This window comes from Symphalangus syndactylus, chromosome 13 (genome assembly GCF_028878055.3).
Source record: "Symphalangus syndactylus isolate Jambi chromosome 13, NHGRI_mSymSyn1-v2.1_pri, whole genome shotgun sequence".
In the NCBI taxonomy this organism is placed as follows: Eukaryota; Metazoa; Chordata; class Mammalia; order Primates; family Hylobatidae; genus Symphalangus; species Symphalangus syndactylus.
Genome location: NC_072435.2, coordinates 42,986,835 through 43,005,577, shown reverse-complemented (window position 1 = coordinate 43,005,577; position 18,743 = coordinate 42,986,835). Strand labels below are relative to the sequence as shown.

The 18,743-nt window shown below is 56.1% G+C and overlaps 1 protein-coding gene across 2 annotated transcripts in view; it reads right to left on the bottom strand.

The window, feature by feature from the left end:
- Nucleotides 1-345: 345 nt before the first annotated feature.
- The window catches only part of SIN3B (SIN3 transcription regulator family member B), a 49,413-nt gene continuing 31,015 nt past the window's right edge, over nt 346-18,743 (bottom strand). Inside the window, exons 9-20 of one of the 2 annotated variants that reach the window (XM_055239143.2) lie at nt 16,808-17,015; nt 16,388-16,483; nt 15,571-15,687; nt 13,721-13,959; nt 12,832-13,015; nt 9,325-9,940; nt 8,158-8,327; nt 4,485-4,658; nt 4,136-4,228; nt 3,070-3,164; nt 2,318-2,525; nt 346-2,211 (exon numbers count right to left, since the gene is read on the bottom strand). In XM_055239143.2, the coding sequence (XP_055095118.1) occupies nt 1,981-2,211; nt 2,318-2,525; nt 3,070-3,164; nt 4,136-4,228; nt 4,485-4,658; nt 8,158-8,327; nt 9,325-9,940; nt 12,832-13,015; nt 13,721-13,959; nt 15,571-15,687; nt 16,388-16,483; nt 16,808-17,015 (2,431 nt within the window). In that variant the 3' untranslated portion in view covers nt 346-1,980. The remainder of the gene's footprint in view (nt 2,212-2,317; nt 2,526-3,069; nt 3,165-4,135; nt 4,229-4,484; nt 4,659-8,157; nt 8,328-9,324; nt 9,941-12,831; nt 13,016-13,720; nt 13,960-15,570; nt 15,688-16,387; nt 16,484-16,807; nt 17,016-18,743) is intronic. The other variant, XM_055239144.2, reaches the window with a different exon arrangement.

Genomic DNA, 18,743 nt, shown 5'->3' with positions numbered 1-18,743 from the left:
TGGGCAGGCGTGGGCCTGGACAGACAGGTTGGGCATGGGAAGCTTACAGCAAACACCACGATCTTTAAATTGGGTTCTGCATGAGAGACACTTGGGCGAAGGAGATGCTTCTAATTCCCACTAAATGTGCAAATGGAGTGGGGAAAGAATATTCTAGAAGACACTCCCATGTCATGGCAGGGCAGGTGCAGGGTGTGAGATGATCTTGGTTCGGGGGGGCTTCGACTCCCCTGGTCCCAGGTGGGCACACCTGGCCACCCCTTGCTCCCATGGGTCCAGCCCACTGACCTCGTGGCAGGAAGTCGGCAAGGCTCTCGCAGGAAGAGACCAACACACCCTCACGGCTTGATGTCAATATTCAATTATTAACTTTAATGTGCAAATAAATAGAAAAGGAAAACTACATTCAAAACAGCTGCAAAGGAAGGACAAGCCCCAGAACAGAAATTCCTCAAGAACGGAAAAGAGGTGCTCCCTAGAAGCATGCAGGGATGGGAATACCGAGAGGAGGGGCTCAGCGGGGTCTCCGGCTGCACCCAGGGCCCATGTGGCTCTGCCTGAGATGGCCGTGGGCCTGGTGCAGGAATCCTGATGGCAAGTTCCCTTCTTCGAAAACCGGGATGCATACAAAGTGCCTGCGTGACACTTGGGGAGCTGGGGGGGGCGGGATCCCAGGAGGACGAGTCAGCGTCGGAATCGCCCAGCCTGGAGTCAAAGGCGTCAGGAGCCTCCAGGTTCCACAGGAAACTTCTAGAAACGCATCTCCACTTCCTGGAAACTTGAGTCCAGCTGTTGCAGGATGACAAGGGTGGCGGTTATTCTGGGCCCACTGGTGTGCAGGGGCCAGGGCCAGGGGCTCTCACGGTGGGGCAGAGAGGCCTGGAGAACTGGTCCCCAGCTCCAGTCACTTGGGATTCTTGGCACAGAAAGCCTTGGATGCCTCCATGGGACAGTCACCTCAGCCCCTCACAAAAGGACAACAATGATCCCTGGAGTGGCCACATGGGTCCCGGGGTGGGCAGGCAGATGGGGCTCCTTGGCTGGAGGCTGGGACTGTCAGGGCGGCTCTCGGAGTTCCACAGAGGGAGATCTCAGCCCCAGGGAGCCGCAGGACTTGGCTGCTGCAGAAATAACAACCACTAAGAGCAAAAGGAATAAATATCTGTGCGTGTATACACATAGGCCTAGGGTGCCCACTGCGGGAACACGACTGGGCCCGCCGCCCCACAGCAGGGTCGTGCCAGCTCTGAGGGAACACTGGCTGGGGTCCCTCCCCTTGTGGCCCCAGAGTTCAGCTGCTGGAGTTGGGGTTGGGTGTCTTTTATCCAGAGCGGGGTCTCCCGGGGCACTGCCCGCCTGCTCCAGGTCTTGACTTCAAAGTGGGATCCCAAAGGTTTGGCTGAAGGGTTCTTCTCACTTCCGAAGTGACTGAGGGGCCTGAACACCAGCCAGGCAGAGCTGATGCCCAAACCCTCAGGTGACGTTTCTGGCAGCTCTGAGAATATTCTGGAAGGACTCACTTTTCAAGCAAGCCTACCCAGGGCTCAACTCCTTCCTTGTCAGGGTCTCCTGGACATGGACCCCCTCCAACGTGTGGGCCTCAGGAGGGCTGTCTACCTGTGACTTTTCCAAGACACGGTAAGAATATGGGGCAGGAGCCATCTGCCTGCCAGGGATTTGGCACATGTGACGGACGGGGACGCAAACATGATTGCTTGTTCCTCGGCCAGCACGTCCACCCGCCCCTGTGGTGGGGCTGAGCCCCAGGGCTCGGGTGCAGGTAGCTCAGGTTTGGCACACAGCAGGCCCACAGGAGACCGGGAGCCACGGGGGCGGCGTCCTGCCCTGGAGTGCGCTGTCCGGCAGCAGAGGGGCTGGGAGATGCCTCTCAGGTCGTTCAAGAAAACGGCCCCGACACGACCAAGGCCGAGGGCACGTCTGTGCTCTGTGAGGCGCCTGCCCGGTGCCCATGAGGGCGGGTCAGGGCGAGGCCGGGCGGCGGCTGTACTGCACACGGTAGCGGGTCACGGGCAGGCCGTGCACGTGCACCGTCTCACACAGCGTCTTGCAGGGTACCATGTCCTCATCCTCCTCACCCATCAGCCAGTCCTGCACCAGGCTGGCCGCCTCCACCGTCACATTGTCCTCCAGCCAACGGCTGTGCCACTCCTCAAAGTGCTGGTGGTGGCGGAGCAGGACCAGGGGCTGCACCTGTTGAAGAGGCCGGGTGTCAGGGCGGCTGAGGGCTGGACCCCCAGGGCCCCAGGACTTGGGGTGAGGAGGGGGATGTTGGGGCAGCCCAGGCCTCCCCTGGCACCTGCTTGGCCCGGCAGAGGGTCCCACGACGGTACATGTAGTCCTCGGAGTTCACGATGAACACCATCTTGTGAGTGCTGAGCTTGAAGCGGCAGTCCACGTCGCAGGCGCTCTCCACACCCACCAGCCGTTTCCAGGAGCTCCTGGCCTCACCGCGCAGGGCCCGCGCCTGCTCGCTCTGCCACCGGCGGCGGAACTTCTTGAGGTTCCTGGGGGCGAAAGGAGGTGGAATGGACTCTGGCTCTCAGCATTGTGGGAGGAGGATTTGCGGGCTGGGAAGCCCCCAGGCCTGAGACCATCAGAAGATGTGCTACCTCCCAGGGGTCCACAGAAAAGCAGATGGAAGCAAGAAGAAACGCCCCCAGATCTGAACACCCACTAGCGGCCCCCATTGGTCCCACAGGTGCCATCCTAGCCCGACCTGAGGTGGTCCAGGGTCCTGCCACAGCCACCTGCCTCTGGCCTGGCCCCACCAGCTCTGGCAGCGTCTCCCTCCAGGCCGGGCATTCACTCTTCACTCACTGACGCATCGTGGGGTTGGCCCCGCCCCTCGTACCCCTCACCGTCCTGGGGTTACTAATCCCTCCACTGCAAACCACTAGCCTCAAAAGGGCAGGGCCCGCCTCAGCACACAGCAGGCACCTACTAAGTGCTCCCAGACAGTGTGCCATGGTCCAGCCCCTATCAGGACAAAGGGGACACTTCCTGGGCCCAGGAAGGAAGGAACGGAGCATGCATCTCAGGGCCTCTCACCTCTGCAGGAACACAGGTTTCAGGAGGAAGCCCTCGGTGGGCGAGCTGGACGCGCCCTCGGTCCCCACATACTGCTCCACGTACCGAGCCAGGTGCTGGGGACAGGGAGAGACACAGCCCGTGATGCCCCTAAAGCAGGGCCATGGCCACTTTCACTCTGGACCCTGAGTTCAGGAGCTCATGGGTTCTGTGACCCCCACTCCCAGAGCATGAGGAGAGCCACTGCAGAGGACTCCGATCCCTGACGTAGACCCCCCAGACTATAGCTCTCGACAGAGGACCCAGCGACAGCGAGACTCACACAACCAGGCCACAGCTGAGGAGCGCCAGAAGCCCCCGGAAGCTGGAAGAGCAGGAAGGATATGCCCCAGAGCCTTTGGCAGGAGCACGGCCCGGCCCACAGTGTGGTCGTGGACTGCTGACCCCCAGGACGTTGAAGGAATAGACTTCTGTTGTTTGAAGCCACATGGTTTGTGGTCATTGTGGTGGTAGCCCCAGGAAATGAATGGAGTTGGCCTAGCTGAGTAATGTGCACACACACTGGACCTGCTGGCAGGTGCCAGGAGCTGCAGGCCCCAATGACCACCCTGGGGACACACACGGGTCAATGCCTCACTGTCACCAGGATGCGGGAGGTGAGCAGGAATCTTCTGTCCCCACAAAAATTGTGACTGGGAGCTGGGGCCAGGTGGCTCCTCTGCTGGGGATTAGGAACAGGATGCAGCCCTGACACGAGAGGTGCAGAGGTCACAGCCACGGGGATGCCCTGAGTGGGGGTCGGGGGCCAGGGAGAGGCGGCCTGGTTCCCCTCCTGACCTGGGACACAACCGCTGGCTCAGGAGGAGTGGCCTGCTCTTTGGAGAGGGGGCACAGAAGAGAGCCTGGTGGGGGAGCAGGGAGGGAGGCAACCCCACCCACCAGGCCTCAAGGAGAGCCTGCAGCCTGCAGCCTGCAGAGGGAGGGTCTCTGGATGCCGCGCGGCCTGCGCTTGGCTGGTGGGAGCCCCATGCTGCTACCCTCAGGCGCTCCCTGGTGTGCGTGGCACGGACTGGGGCCAGGGCCTCACCTGGACCTCCACAGGGTCCTCCGTCTGGGCCTCCTCGGTGTCCAGGAGCTCGATGGTCATGATCACCTGCCCTTTGCGCTGCAGGAACATCACCTGCGGAGCAGGGACGCCAACAGCCTCAACTGCTGGGACAGCCCAGCCGGCACAGCACAGGCTCGCAAGGCCACCCGCCACCTGCCTTTGCCACCCTCCCAAAGCCCTGATGCTTCCTGCAGGTCAAAGGTACCTCATGGGCTCTGTAGCAGGGCCGGTGTCCCAGCCGCCGAACCAGGGTCCACCCAGGACTGAGTCCAGAGCGGAGTGGGCGGCGGACCTCCCGGCTTGCTCCCAGCCCCAGGCCTCCTCTCACCTTGAAGCAGTTCTCGTCGGCCATGCAGCGCTCGGCCTTCCACTGGTAGCTGGTCTCCCTGGCAGCACGGACGCAGCGGGAGGACAGGTTCCCACCGGCGGCGCCTCGCTTCTTCTCGTTCAGGTAGAGTTCCACCACCTTCAGGCAGACGTCATCGCTCACAAGGTGGTGCAGCTGGCGGGAGGAAAGCAGGTGGTGCGGCCACCCCGCCTCCTGCGGGAGCCCCCACCTCACCCACAGAGGAAGTCGGCAAAGGCCAGAAACACATCAGGATGGAGACTGCATGACACAGGGATGAAGACCAGGATCCGGACAGGCTGTGGGCAGACCAGACCAAACAGACCAGACCAGACCAGACCAGACCCAAACCGGACCAGACCAAGCCAGACCAGACCAAACCAAAACCAAACCAAACCAAACCAGACCAGACCAGACCAGATCAGACCAAACCAAACCAGACCAGACCAAACCAAACCAAAACCAAACCAAACCAGACCAAAACCAGACCAGACCAGACCAAACCAGACCAAACCAAAACCTAACCAAACCAGACCAAATCAAATCAGACCAGACCAAAACCAGACCAGATCAGATCAGGCCAAACCACACCAAACCAGACCAAACCAAAACCAACCAAACCAGACCAGATTAGACCAGACCAAAACCAAACCAAACCAGACCAAAGCCAGACCAGACCAAACCAGACCAAACCAAAACCAAACCAAACCAGGCCAGACCAGATCAGATCAGACCAGACCAGGCCAGATCAAAACTAGACCAGGCCAGACCAGACCAAAACTAGACCAGACCAGACCTGAACAAAACAGACCAGGCCAGACCAGCAAACTCTGCCCGGGTGTGAGAAACACATAGAAAAGATACGGAAAAAAATGTTCCAAAGCAAACCCAGGAATGAGCTGAAGGTGGCGTGAATGCAGCCTGTTCCTTTCCCCTAAATGCTTGGCTGTAAATACACTGCTACTCCTTTTACCTTTGCACTGAAGAAGGAAGAAATGGAAACAGCAGGGGTCGTGGGGCAGACAGGGCTGTGTGAATCACCTGCCTGCACAGCCCAGGCCCTGGTCAGGGGACCACACTCCCTGAGGGTTCCATGTACAGCTCTGTTGAATGGATACAATAACACTTGGACACGCACAGGTTTCAGACAGTACCTGGCACACAGCAAGTGCCCATTGAATGCCGACTGCTACTGCTAAAAAACAGCAATGCTAATTTTTAAGAAAAAGGGAGGCAGAGTCCAGACATGGCCTTGAGGCAGGTTACAAACAGCGTAGAGGGGCCCGCACTGAGCACCTGGCCCAGGGAGATGCCCCTGGGGGGTGGTGCGGCCACAGCAGGGCGGCACAACGCTCTCACTACGGCTCCAGCCAGACAGCCCCATTTTCATTGCTTTGTTTTTAACAGATTCTAGAGGAGTTGTTTATGGAAGGGGGGGATTTTTTTTAAAGCATTAATCAATGCTTTCCATAAACCATCTGGTCCAATCTCCTGGTGTCACAAGCAAGGCTGCTGTCCCCGAAGCCATGGCCCATGAGGGGTGCCCAGCCTGGGGGGGGGAGGGGCAGATTGCCAGCCCCCTGGCGTCCCCTGCGTCACTGCCCCGACACTGTGTGCTGGGCCCTGGGTGTCCTCTCTCCAGGCTGCCCCGTGCGTGTCTCCCTCACCCGGGGAGTGGCCACTGCTGTGGATGGTAATGGGCAGGGACCCATTTCGGGCACACAGAGGGAAAGTGGAGGGGGCTGAAGTGAAGGTGTAAGTCCTTGTGGCCAGACACAGAAATCCTCCCAGTCACCAACAAGGCAGACGCGACAGAAACAGGCGCAAACACCATGGATAGCTTTCCATGAGAAAAGATGTCCCAACAGCAATGAAAGGATAAGGCCCCAACCACATAAGCCATCAGGGAAATGCAACGTGAGCCCATCGAGATTCGAACAACTCCCAGCTGATGGAGAGACGCCCCTGAGCCCCAGGGTGGACACACAGTGCGGCCTTGCACAGCACTGGTACGAGTGACCCAGGAAACGGAAAGTTGCCATCAGCGGGACACACCTCTCTTTGCCTTACCCCAAGGGCAGCAGCAGAAATGTACATGGACAGCCACCACAGACACACCCACGGGGTACCACCCATGCCTGTCCTCAGGAGACAGGTGGACGGAGTGGGGGTCGTTCCTGGGAATGCTTGGCCGGTTCATCTCAACACAGGAATCCCACAGAATGACACTCCCAGGATGCAGCCGGGCACTGTGTGCTTCTGTTAACACATGGTTCAAGACCAGGGATCTACCTCTGTAGAAATCAGGGTTGTGATGCCGGGCACGGTGGCTCACGCCTGTAATCCCAGCACTTTAGGAGGCCGAGGCAGGCGGATCACCTGAGGTCAGGAGTTCCAGACCAGCCTGCCCAACATGGCGAAACCCCCTCTCTACTAAAAATACAAAAATTAGCCAGGCGTGGTGGCGCGCACCTGTAATCCCAGCTACTTAGGAGGCTGAGGCAGAAGAATTGCTTGAAACCAGGAGGCAGAGGTTGCTGTGGGCAGAGATTGTGCCATTGTACTCCAGCCTGGGAGACAAGAGCAAAACTCTGTCTCAAAAAAAAGAAGACGAAGAAAAGAAATCAGGGTTGTGGGTGTCTATGGGTGGCAGGTGGCTGGGCGGGGACACAGGGGCAGGGGTTCTGTTGATGAAAAGCCCATCCATCTGCCCCCTTCAAACTTGGGGACTTTTCTGCTTGTGTATTTTAGTTCCATTAAGCAGTTTTTAAAACCTGGAAGGAAACATCCTGTCTGAAATGCTTCTCGTGACTGTGTCTGGGTGGGAGAGTAATGGCATTATTTTTTTTCCAGCTTTTTTTCCACTTTATGATGAACAGCCTTACTTGGTGACCAGGAAATGGAGGTCACCATGAACAATGATTCTGGCAGAAACCAAGCAGGACCCATGTCCTGGAACCATACCCAGCTCATCTGGGATGTCTGCTGTTTATATTTACGTGACCAATTTCCTTGTGTTGACATTCAGTGGGGGCTGGGTTTTTGCTACTACTAAAACCAACGGAGATGAACATCACTATTCCCACCCTCCCCCAAGATAAGTGGGTTAAGGTTTTTTCCATGTTGTCAATTTAACCTCGAGAAAGGTTTGTCAACAGGGACACGGAACAAAAACTTGTACACAAATGTTCACAGCAGCATTGCTCACAATCTCTGTAAGGCAGCCACAGCCCAGATGTCCACAAAGAGATAGAAACAAAACGTAGCTACCCACGCAATGGAATATTACAGAGCCATAAAAAGGAATGAAGCACGAGGGAAATCCAGAGGCAGAAAGCAGTTGACTGGATGTCAGGGGCTCGGGGCGGGGGAATGGGGAGTGGCTGCTGATGGTGATGGGGTCTCCTTTTGGAAAGATGAAATGTTCTGGAACTACACAGAGGTGGTGGTTGCACAATATTGTGAATGTACTAAATGTCACCAAACTGTACACTTCAAAATGGTTAATTTTACGTTATGCGAATTTTGTCTCAATCAAGAAAAAACAGGATAGGTTTGCTGTGCCGACCACGAGCCTCCTCCCGAGTGGGGAGTGAAATGACGGTAGGGCCATTTCCGCCGTCCTCAGGGCCGGCCCCGCCCCAGCCCGGCTCACCTGCCGTGCAATGTTCTGCACCAGCTTGTCCATGGTGAAGCCCACGTAGGCATGGATGGTGAACATCTCGCGTAGGGTGTCCTCGTACTGCGTGGGGTCGATGCTGCCCTCCAGCAGGCTCCGCACCATGTCCAGGAAGGCCGGGTAGTACTCCTCCAGCTCCACTTCACCTGCAGAGACACACAGCTTCATCTACATGCCTCCTGGAAGGTGCAAAGCCACGCAGGCCAACCTCTGGCACGACAGAGCCCCAACAAATGCCCCCATGGGGCCCAGCAGCCCTCACCTGCCACCCCTGGGGCAAATGTGGGAATCACCAGGAAACCCGAGTAGCTGGTGTTCACTGCCACCCTCCCTGCGGCTGCCTAATCTGGCCGGCAACCCAGGGATGGCAGTGAGAGTGCTGTGGAGGCCAGACATGGTGGCCCATGCCTGTAATCCCAGCACTTTGGGAGGTCGAGGCAGGCGGATCACCTGAATTCAGGAGTTTGAGACCAGGTTGGCCAACATGGGGAAATCCTGTCTCTATTAAAAATACAAAAAATTGGGCTGGGTGCGGTGGCTCACGCCTGTAATCCCATCACTTTGGGAGCCCGAGGCAGGTGGATCACAAGGTCAGGAGTTTAAGACCAGCCTGGTCAAGATGGTGAAACCTCGTCTCCACTAAAAATACAAAAAAAAAATTAGCCGGACATGGTGGTGGGTGCCTGTAATCCCAGCTACTCAGAGGCTGAGGCAGAGAATTGCTTGAACCTGGGAGGTGGAGGTTGCAGTGGGCCGAGATCCCGCCTACTATACTCCAGACTGTGCAACAGCACAAGATTCCATCTCAAAAAAAAAAAAAAAAAAAAAAAAGAAAGAAAAAGGGCACCGTTGAGCTGGGCCATGACAGCTCCACGAGAAAGCCCATGAGAAACAAAGGTTCCCCAGTCAGGAGAGGGTGCTACACCCAAGACAGGTGCCACTGCCAGGGGAGCCTGGGCGAGGGGTACGTGAGACCTCTGTCTTATGCTGGCAACTTCCTGTTTGCAATTTCCCATTTGAAATCACAGAATTCTCTTAAAATGAAAAGCCAGAAAGAAAAGTAACAGGACGTGTCAGAACATGAGCTGCGACCCCGAACCCCAGGCACCCCCTGGGGCCTCCCCTCAGGCTTCGGAGCCTTACTGGGCTGCTTCAGCCGCAGTTCCATGGCCGGGTCGCTGCCCTTCTCCCTGCGGCCCTCACACAGCAGCTTCTCCCGCTCTTTCTCGGTCCGATACTCCAGGAGCTGCTTCTGCGCCTGGCGGTAGATCTTCAGCAGCCTGGAGCACAGGGTCTGGTGCAGGCGCAGGAAGAAGTACCAGTTGTTGTTGGCAAAGAAGAGGCTATAGACATCGTCCAGGGGCTTGTGTGGGGGTGGGGGTGGCGGGGGTGGTTGCTCAGTGGCTGGGGCATCCCCGAAGGCCCCCTTCTCCTCTGGGGGGCTACTGTGGGGTCCTGGTGCCGGCTTCTTCCGCTCACTGGGGTCTGCGCTCTGCCCCTGGGGGCTGTCCCGGTCCTCGTCGGCTGACTCCTCGGAGGCGCCCAGGTCCAGTTGCTGAGAGAAGAAGAGGCTGGGCACGAACTGGTGCAACAGCTGGTGGATGGTGCCCTGGTCCTCCTTCTGGATGGCCGGCTGCCGCTTCACGTAGTAGCTGATGAGCGCTGCTGCATCCTCCAGGATCTGCCGGTCCTCGTACACAAAGATGAGGTGCGGCTCGCTAGAGGGGGCACTGCGGCCCTCCGAGTGCTGCTCCTGGTGCTGTGGGGGAAAGGGCAGCCATTAGGCAGAAAGCCATCCAGCACCCAGAGGACCCCCAATGCCCGTTCATGAGTCGCTGTTAACTGGGCCACCAAGGTGGATGAGCGCTGCCTAGAGCAGGATGGGTGGCGAACATCAGTGAGGCAGCAGGGCCTAGGGGGCAGGTCGTGCCTCAGCCTCTTGTGCAGCCCCATGTGTTCCTGGTCCCCTCTCTGAAGGCAAGGCAGACCTAAGTCATCCCAGGACCCCAGACAAAGGAGCCAAGAGGATTCTGAGATGTGGGGTGGGGTTCACACGGGGTCTGACAGTGTGAAGCCTGGGTCTGTCGCTCAGCCCAGCTCCAGGACAGAATGGGGCCCCGTGGCTCAGCATGGAGAAGCCTCTGAGGCCGACCTCCTCCTACTGACAGCAACGGTGGCGCCTGATTCCAGCTTGACCAGGGCTGCCCACACCACACTATTGATGAAGTCAAGGAGGCACAGGGTGAGCTGTGACTTGCCTCTGCCCTCCATCTACTACCTGAGAGGCCTGCAACTGCTCACATCTGAAGCCCTGCATGCCCGTCGTCACCAAGCCCCCGCCTCCGCTGCTGTCACCTGCCAGCCCCTGCACGTGCTTGTTACCACCATCATGTCACCAGCCCTCCCACCAGCTCCCACCAGCCTGCTCCAACCGTTCTCCTCACTGAGTCCAGGGCGATTTGGCCCACAGGAGCATAGTCACCCCAACTAACGCCCCTCAGGCTTTCCCAGGCTGCTCAGAAGACGCTGGCCCCTGGCATGCCCCTCCACAGCCCCTCCAGCCTCACCGTGCTGAGCTCCCTCCTGCATGTGCAGGGCCTTTGCATGTGCCCATCTGCTCTCACTCCCTGGAAAACCCTGTCCCAGGCTCACCCCTCTCCTTGGTCTTTATCTAGATCATGACTTTCATTCCCTCATACCGTTAGACAATCACCCCTTCCTCCAGCCTCCCATGCCACTGTCCTGGCACTCAGGGCCTCTGCTGGGCGGCCCCAAGCCCTCAGCCCAAAGCAGGGAGGCAGACGCAGCAGGGCTCTTGGGGAAAGTGAGCGTGGACGCCGTCTCTGCAGGCTCCCGAGGGAAGGACCGGGTCTCCCAGCAGCCTGAGGTTTCCCTTCCTCCTCCCCTGCAGGGCAGCTTAGGCTGGTGGGGCCAAGCACACTGACCTGGTTCCTAGGAGTCTGCATGTTCAGCCCCGCTCTGGGCTCTTCAGTGTGACCATTGCCCTCTGACTGCTTCCTAAGTCCCCCAGGTCTCATTTATGCCATAAACACTATGAAAATTCCTTTACAGTCCCCTCTGAAGCAGGGTCCCCATGTCCATAATCTGTAACCATGCTTTGTAAATCATGTGATGGAATGGGGTTCTGACTTTGGAATTCATCAAGGACCTGTATATGCAGAGATCTGCATATGAACCTCAGTGCCCCTCCCTTCATCAGCCCCAGCCCCAGGGAGGGATCCAGGAACTCGGGGTCGCATTGGTGGATTTCCAGGGCTACTTCATCATCTGCACTTTGCAGACACCACAGACCCACAGAGCCTATGCGGGGTTTTGGGCTTGAGGATCGCCGAGGACTAGAGTGAGGAAGCCAGAGTGGCTGTGGGTGGGCCTGGGGCGAGGGTGGCCCATGGGGAGGGAGGTGGGAGGGAAGGGGGTCCCCACAGTCCCACAGGCTCTGGGAGAGGCCTTGGGCTAGCAGCCCGGCTCCTGTGGATTCCGTTTCTGTGTTGTAAAAGAAGGAGTGACTGCTCACTGTGCAGTGACAGGACCAAGAAACCGAATCAGGTGAGGCAACACCCCCTGCCCAGGTGGGCACCAGGCTGACAATGCAGCCCGTGCCGTGATCTGGGCACTGCCTGGGGAGCAGCGTGCCCTCCCCAGCTACCTCCTCAGAGTGTCCAAGGACCTTCCCGACAGCTGGCTGTCACCACGCCCGGCACCCTGCCAAGCTTTCCACCTCAGGATCCTGCAAGCAGGCACTCCCTACGCACAGCTACTAACAGGCCCAGCTCCTGGCAACCTGAGGGCTCCGCTGGCCTTGGTTCTATGACTCAGGCCTTGTGAGCCTGCAGCAAGGACATGCAGCCAAAGGCCTCGAACCCGATGACTCAGAGCCCTGGCCCCCTGCGACCAGCCCGGGCAAATGCAACCTCTTGTGCCTCAGTTTCCCCACTGGTAAAATCAGAATAATGCCGCAGCAGAGTCAGGTTCAAGAGTGAGGTCAGATGATATATTACTCCTTCTGTGTTGCTAACACCAGTGCCCGGAACAGTTGGCAAGAAAGAAATGAAGGCTGCTGCCACCCACTACCTAAGCCAAAAAGTCCATCACTGCCCCACGGGAGGGACAGAGACTTCTCTAGACAATGGCAGAGCCAGCCAGGCGCGGCGGCTTACGCCTGTAATCCCAGCACTTTGGGAGGCTGAGGCGGGTGGATCACGAGGTCAGGAGTTCAAGACCAGCCTGGCCAACATGGTGAAACCCCGTCTCTACTAAAAATACAAAAATTAGCTGGGCGAGGTGGTGTGCGCCTGTAGTCCCAGCTGCTCGGGAGGCTGAGGTAGGAGAATCGCTTGAACCCGGGAGGTGGAGGTTACAGTGAGCTGAGATCACGCCACTGCACTCCAGCCTGGGCAACAGAGCGAGACTCTGTCTCTAAATAAACAGACAGACAATGGCAGAGTTGCTGGTTCTCCTAGGGCAGGCCGCAGGCTGGGCATCACAGACATGAACCCTCACCTCGACACAGCCCTAAAAGGGCAATGCCACTACCCTGCCTAACCACCAGGGAAACAGAGGCACAGACCCGGCAGTCGGGAGAGCCAGGACCCCACCCCCGCCAGCCGGCAGGGCTAGGGAAGGCTTTACCTCGTCGTAGACACTCTCGATCTCGTTGAGCAAGCTCTTGGAGCGCAGGGCCTTGGTGTCGTTCTGCTTGAAGTTCACAGCCTGGTGGTCAAGGGACTTGAGGTACGCCTTCTCATACTGCTCCCGCCAGATCTTGTTGAAGCCCTGCTGGGCCTCCCGCCACTCCTCTTCCTTGGCCTTCAGCCTGCGAGGGGAAGAGAGGTCAGCACCAGCGACAAGCCAGGGCATCCTCCCTGAAGCATCCCAGGGCTGGCCTGTCTTCCTCTGGGACTTGACTGGGGGTCTAGGACCCAGGCCCAGCCAGCTCCCAGCCTAGTCTGTGCAGTGGGCTCCATGCACGTCAGAGGGAGGGCGTGATGGCCTTACAGAGCCAATGTGGCCGGCTTCCCGGTTCCTCCGCCTCCTCCCTGGCACCCAGCACTCTCTGCATGGCTGTTGGCTCAACCACTCAGGTCCCTTTCTCAGCTGTGAGTCCCAAGAGGAGACGGACTGGGTCTGCCTCGCTCAGCTGTGTAACCCCAGGGCCAAGCATTGCACCTGCCTTAAAGTGGCCACTTGATAAATACCTGTTCACTAGCACCGGATGGTATCCGAAATGCAGCATTAAATAAAATGCAAGCCACAGTGTAGTGGTCGCATCTCACTCTTAAAGCAGTTACTTAGATGTCTAGATGTGATTATGTGCAAGGTGGGAAGTCCTAGAAGGTCACAGTGCTCTCCTCTCAGGAGTGGGAGACTGGGAAATACAGGAAGGCACCCCTAGGCCTCAGAGACCTCCCCTGGAGATGACACCTGTTGACAAACAGCACTGATGAGCTCTCCAGGGGCTCCCTGCGGCGGGGAAGGGAAGGGAAAGGAAGGGAAGGGAAGGTGGGATGCAACAGGGCACCTTTTCAGGACAACGGGGACAGCAGTGACAGGGTTCTTCTTGAGGCTCTCGATGATCTCTGGGGCCTTGTCGCCATAGATGCGATAGATGGCACGGCGCTGGATCACCTCCGACGTGCCTCCCAGGGAGTCATCCAGCCGGAACTTCTCCTGGTCTTCCGGCGCCATCCGAGACAGCTTCTTCTGCACGCTTTCCAACACGCGGATTGTGGCCAGGTTCGTCTCCAGGACAACGTCTAACTATGGAAAGGAAGGCAGGAAGGGGTCAGCCACTGGGTAACTCAAGAGGCCTAAGGGAGGGGCCTGGGACCTCAGAGACCAGTGGATTTTTGGGGTGTGTGTGTGTGTATTTAAGAGATAGGGTCTTGTTCTGTCACCCAGACTGGAGTGCTGTGGCACAATCAAAGCTCACTGCAGCCTCAACCTCCTGGGCTCAAACAATCCTCCCACCTTGGCCTCCCACATAGCTAGGAATATAGGTGTGCACCACCATGCCTGGCTAATTAAAAAAATTTATGGCTGGGCACGGTGGCTCACGCCTGTAATTCCGGCACTTTGGGAGGCTGAGGCAGGCAGATCACAAGGTCAGGAGTTCAAGACCAGCCTGACCAACATGGTGAAACCCCATCTCTACTAAAAATAAAAAAATTAGCCAGGAATGGTGGTGTGCCTGTAATCCCAGCTACTCAGGAGGCTGAGGCAGGAGAATCGCTTGAACCCAGGAGGTGGAGGTTGCAGTGAGCCAAGATCACGCCACTGGACTCCAGCCTGGGCAACAGAGTGAAACTCTGTCTCAAAAAAAAAAATTTTTTTTTTTATAGATGGGCTCTTGCTTTGTTGCCCAGGTTGGTCTTGAACTCCTGGCCTCAAGCAGTCCTCCCACCTCAGCCTCCCAAAGTGCAGGGATTACAGGCATGAGCCATCATGTCCAGCCAATAAAAATTTTAATTACAAAAATTAATTTAGCCTGGGCAATACAGGTCCTGTCTCTAAAAAAAGGAAAAAAATTTAGCCAGGTGTGGTGGCTCATTCCTTTAATCTCAGCACTTTGGGAGGCCAAGGTGGGAGGATCGCTTGAGGCCAGGAGTGTGAGACCAGCCTTGGGAACATAGTGAGGCCTCAACTCTACAAAAAAAGTAAAAAAACCAACAACTTGGGCATGGTAGTATGCACTTGTGGTTCCAGTTACTCAGGAGGCTGAGGTGGGAGGATCATTTGAGCCTGGGAGGTCAAGGCTGCAGTGATCCATGATGGCGCCACTGCACTTCCAGCCTGGGAAACAGAGCAAGCAAAATAAATACATAAACAAAATAAAAATAAATTTAATTTTTACATTAAAGAAACTTTTTTTTAGGAGACAGGGTCTCATTCTGTTGTCCAGGGTGGAGTGCAGTGGTGTGATCTTGGCTGACTGCAGCCTCGGCCTCTCTGGCTCAAGCAATTCTCCTGCCTCAGCCTCCGGAGTAGCTGGGATTACAGGCGCCTGCCACCATGCCTGGCTAATTTTTGTATTTTTGGTAGAGATGGGGTTTCACCATGTTGCCCAGGCTGGTCTCACACTCCTGAGCTTAAATGATCCACCTGCCTTGGCCTCCCAAAGTGTTGGGATTACAGGTGTGTGCCACTACCCCCAGCCCAAACAAAATTTTTAAACAGAAAGAAAAGTGCCATCTGGTAGCCAGCCCAGAGGCCAGCAAGACCCAGCAGGAAGCTTCCAGGAGCTGCTGGAATGTGCTGCAATCCCTGCTCCTCCAAAGGAGGCTGGGGCAGTGGAGGAGGATCAGGACGCATGTCCCGTGGAGAAGGGGGACAGGCACATGCTGGGGGACTCGGCCACAGCAGCACACACACCTCGAAGCGCTCGTCCTCACAGCGGTGAAGCTGCTCCTCATACGGTGTCTTCTTGGAGCTGACGAAGGTGGAGTCCTCAGACCAGGAGGGGAAGGAGACCCAGGTGTCGTTCAGTACCTACACCAAGAAGAAACACCGTGAATGGCGCTGCATGCCCCAGGAGCCAAGATTTACTGTTAGTCAGTGTAGAAGGTACCAAGATACATAATACCATCCTGATACATAATACCAACTGCCTTATACAAATGGGAAGGTGCATAAAGTTTTTAAGGAAAAACATGACTTTGGTCAAGTGAACACTCCCTTGGTATCCTGGGAGACTGGTTCCAGAACCACCCCTGGAGACCCAAATCCACAGATACTCAAGTCCCTGATGTCCAATGGAATCCTATTTGCATATATCCTATGCAAAATCATCTCTAGAATACTTATACCTAATGCAATGTAAATGCTGTGTAGATCATTGTTACACTGCATTCTTAAAATGTGGATTATGCTTTATTGCTGTATTGTCATTTTTTGGTTTCTCTTTCCCCACATATTTTCAATCCATGGTTAGTTGAAACCACAGATGAGGAACTTGCAGATACGTAGGGCTGATTTCATTTCAGACATTGGTAAATTCTCTCTGCAAAGGGTCAGACAGCAACTATCTCAGATTTTGCAGGCCATCCCGGATGAATACTCAACTCTGCCTTTGTGGTGAGAAAAGCCGCCACAGGCAATATGTAAATGAATGGTTGTGTCTGTGTGCCAATAAAACTTTATTTACAAACACAGGCAGCGGGCCAGGGCCCACGGGCCAGAGTTTGCTGACCCCTGCACTATATCCTGGAATCCAGCAGGTATTCTTGAACTTGAACATGCAGTAATTGTCTGTCCACGAAACCTGGAGAAGTGTCCAATGGTCAAGCTAAACAGAAACACACTGAGGTCAGTGAGCCCGGGACAGAGCAGAATCATGGCAGCAATAAACCTAAGTCAAATAACAGATGAATAAGCCGAACTCCACGTTATCCCTGGCACTCTGTGTTTTGCCAAAACTACCAGCAGGGTACAACACTGTTGTCTCTGCTCAGGTGGTTTTGCCGGGCCACATCCCAGCACCACCCATAACCCAACATTCAGGAGGGCTGAGCACACAGCATTTCATTCATAACGGGGGTGTCGGGTGTTTGCTGGGGAGGGGTGGGGGATGCACCATGTCAACGAACATTGGAGCCCCAGGGAGCGCTACCTCCTTGCAGATGGCCGTCCTCCCGCTGCACTTGGGCTGCTGGTAGGTTTTGGGGAGTGCCCGGTAGCTGGATCCTATGCGCTTGCAAGACGCATAGTCGATTTCCCGGCTTATCCCGTCCCCGGACCTGTCGCTCATGGGTGGCGCGAAGGACAGCTCTTTTACCCCCAGGAAGGACTTGAACTGTGCAAAGAGTTCTGGAAATTTCCTTCAAAGATAAAGACACATGGTAACTGGTCATCCCCAGGGCCTTCTGAGAGGGAGCTGAAGATTTTAGAATGGCTTCATGTGGACATTACAAGTTAAACAGAGTCAGAATTCAACATCATGGATGTGAACGAGAGGCGGAAGAATCCAATATATAGGAAGTCACTGCAAGTCCCGAGGTGTGTGAACGAATGGGCCTCCCGCCCCTCTGTCACACACCAGGTCCCTTCCTGTGCCTATTAACCCCATACTCACAGGAAGGCTTTGAAATACACCAGAAAAGATGACTTAAACTGGCAGAAGCTGGAGCCCATGACGTTCCCTGACTGGAAGAGGCTAGGCTTCAGGCCAGGGAGCGGCAAGCCACAGCCAGCCTGCCTACTGCCTGTGTTTTGTTTGGTTTGGTATTTTCTTTTTAGAGACAGTGTCTTACTCTGCTGCCCAGGCTCAAGGGCAGTGGCACGATCTCAGCTCACTGCAACCTCAAACTCCTGGGCTCAAGAGATCCTCCCACCACAGCCTCCTCAGTAGCTGGGACCACAGGCATGCGCCACCATGCCCGGCTAATTTAAATTTTTTTTTTTTTTTTTGAGACAGATTTTCGCTCTTGTCGCCCAGGCTGGGGTGCAATGGCACGATCTTGGCTCACTTCAACTTCCACCTCCTGGGTTCAAGCGATTCTCCTGTCTCAGCCTTCTGAGTAGCTGGGACTACAGGCATGCGCCACCACGCCCGGCTAATTTTTGTATGTTTAGTAGAGACGCGGTTTCCCTGTGTTGGCCAGGCGGGTCTCAAACACCTGACCTCTGGTGATTTGCCCGCCTCGGCCTCCCAAAGTGCTGGGATTACAAGTGTGAGCCACCACGCAGGGCCAATTTAAAAAATTTTTTTGTAGAGATGGGGTCTTGCTATGTTGCCCAAGCTGGTCTTGAACTCCTGGCCTCAAGCGATCCTTTCACCTCAACCTCCCAAAGTGCTGGGGTGACAGGCGTGAGCCACCATGCCCAGCCATCCCATCATAAATAAAGTTTCACTGGCCCACAGTCACATCCACTTGTGTACGCACTGCCTGTGGCTGCGTGCACAAGGGGGGTTTGAGTCATTTCCACAAAGCCCACCTGGCCCCTCAGAGATCAAGTTTGCCTATCTCTGATCCACAGTCTTCCTCTCTCATTAGGGAGACTCCTCTCTGTGAACCCCTCTCTGGACACATGCTTGAAAGTCATAATGTCATGGCTATGGTCGACAACAGGAAGGCTTTAATGCAAATGACCCTACAATGCCACCTGGATTTCTGTTTAAAATAGTATCAGATCTGGTGGTGTGTACCTGGAATCCCAGCTACTCAGGAGGCCAAGGCGGGAAGATCACTTCAGCTCAAGAGTTTCAGACCAGCCTGGGCAACAGAGCGGGACCCCGTCTCTAAGCAGTAACATTAGATCCTACCAAAAAAGTTGCAGTTACAGCCGGGCGCGGTGGCTCACGCTCGTAATCCCAGTACTTTGGGAGGCCGAGGCCGGCGGATCACGACGTCAGGAGATCAAGACCATGGTGAAACCCCGTCTCTACTAAAAATACAAAAAAAAAAAAAATTAGCTGGGCGTGGTGGCGGGCGCCTGTAGTCCCAGCTACTGGGAGAGGCTGAGGCAGGAGAATGGTGTGAACCCGGGAGGCGGAGCTTGCAGTGAGCCAAGATTGCACCACTGCACTTCAACCTGGGCGACAGAGC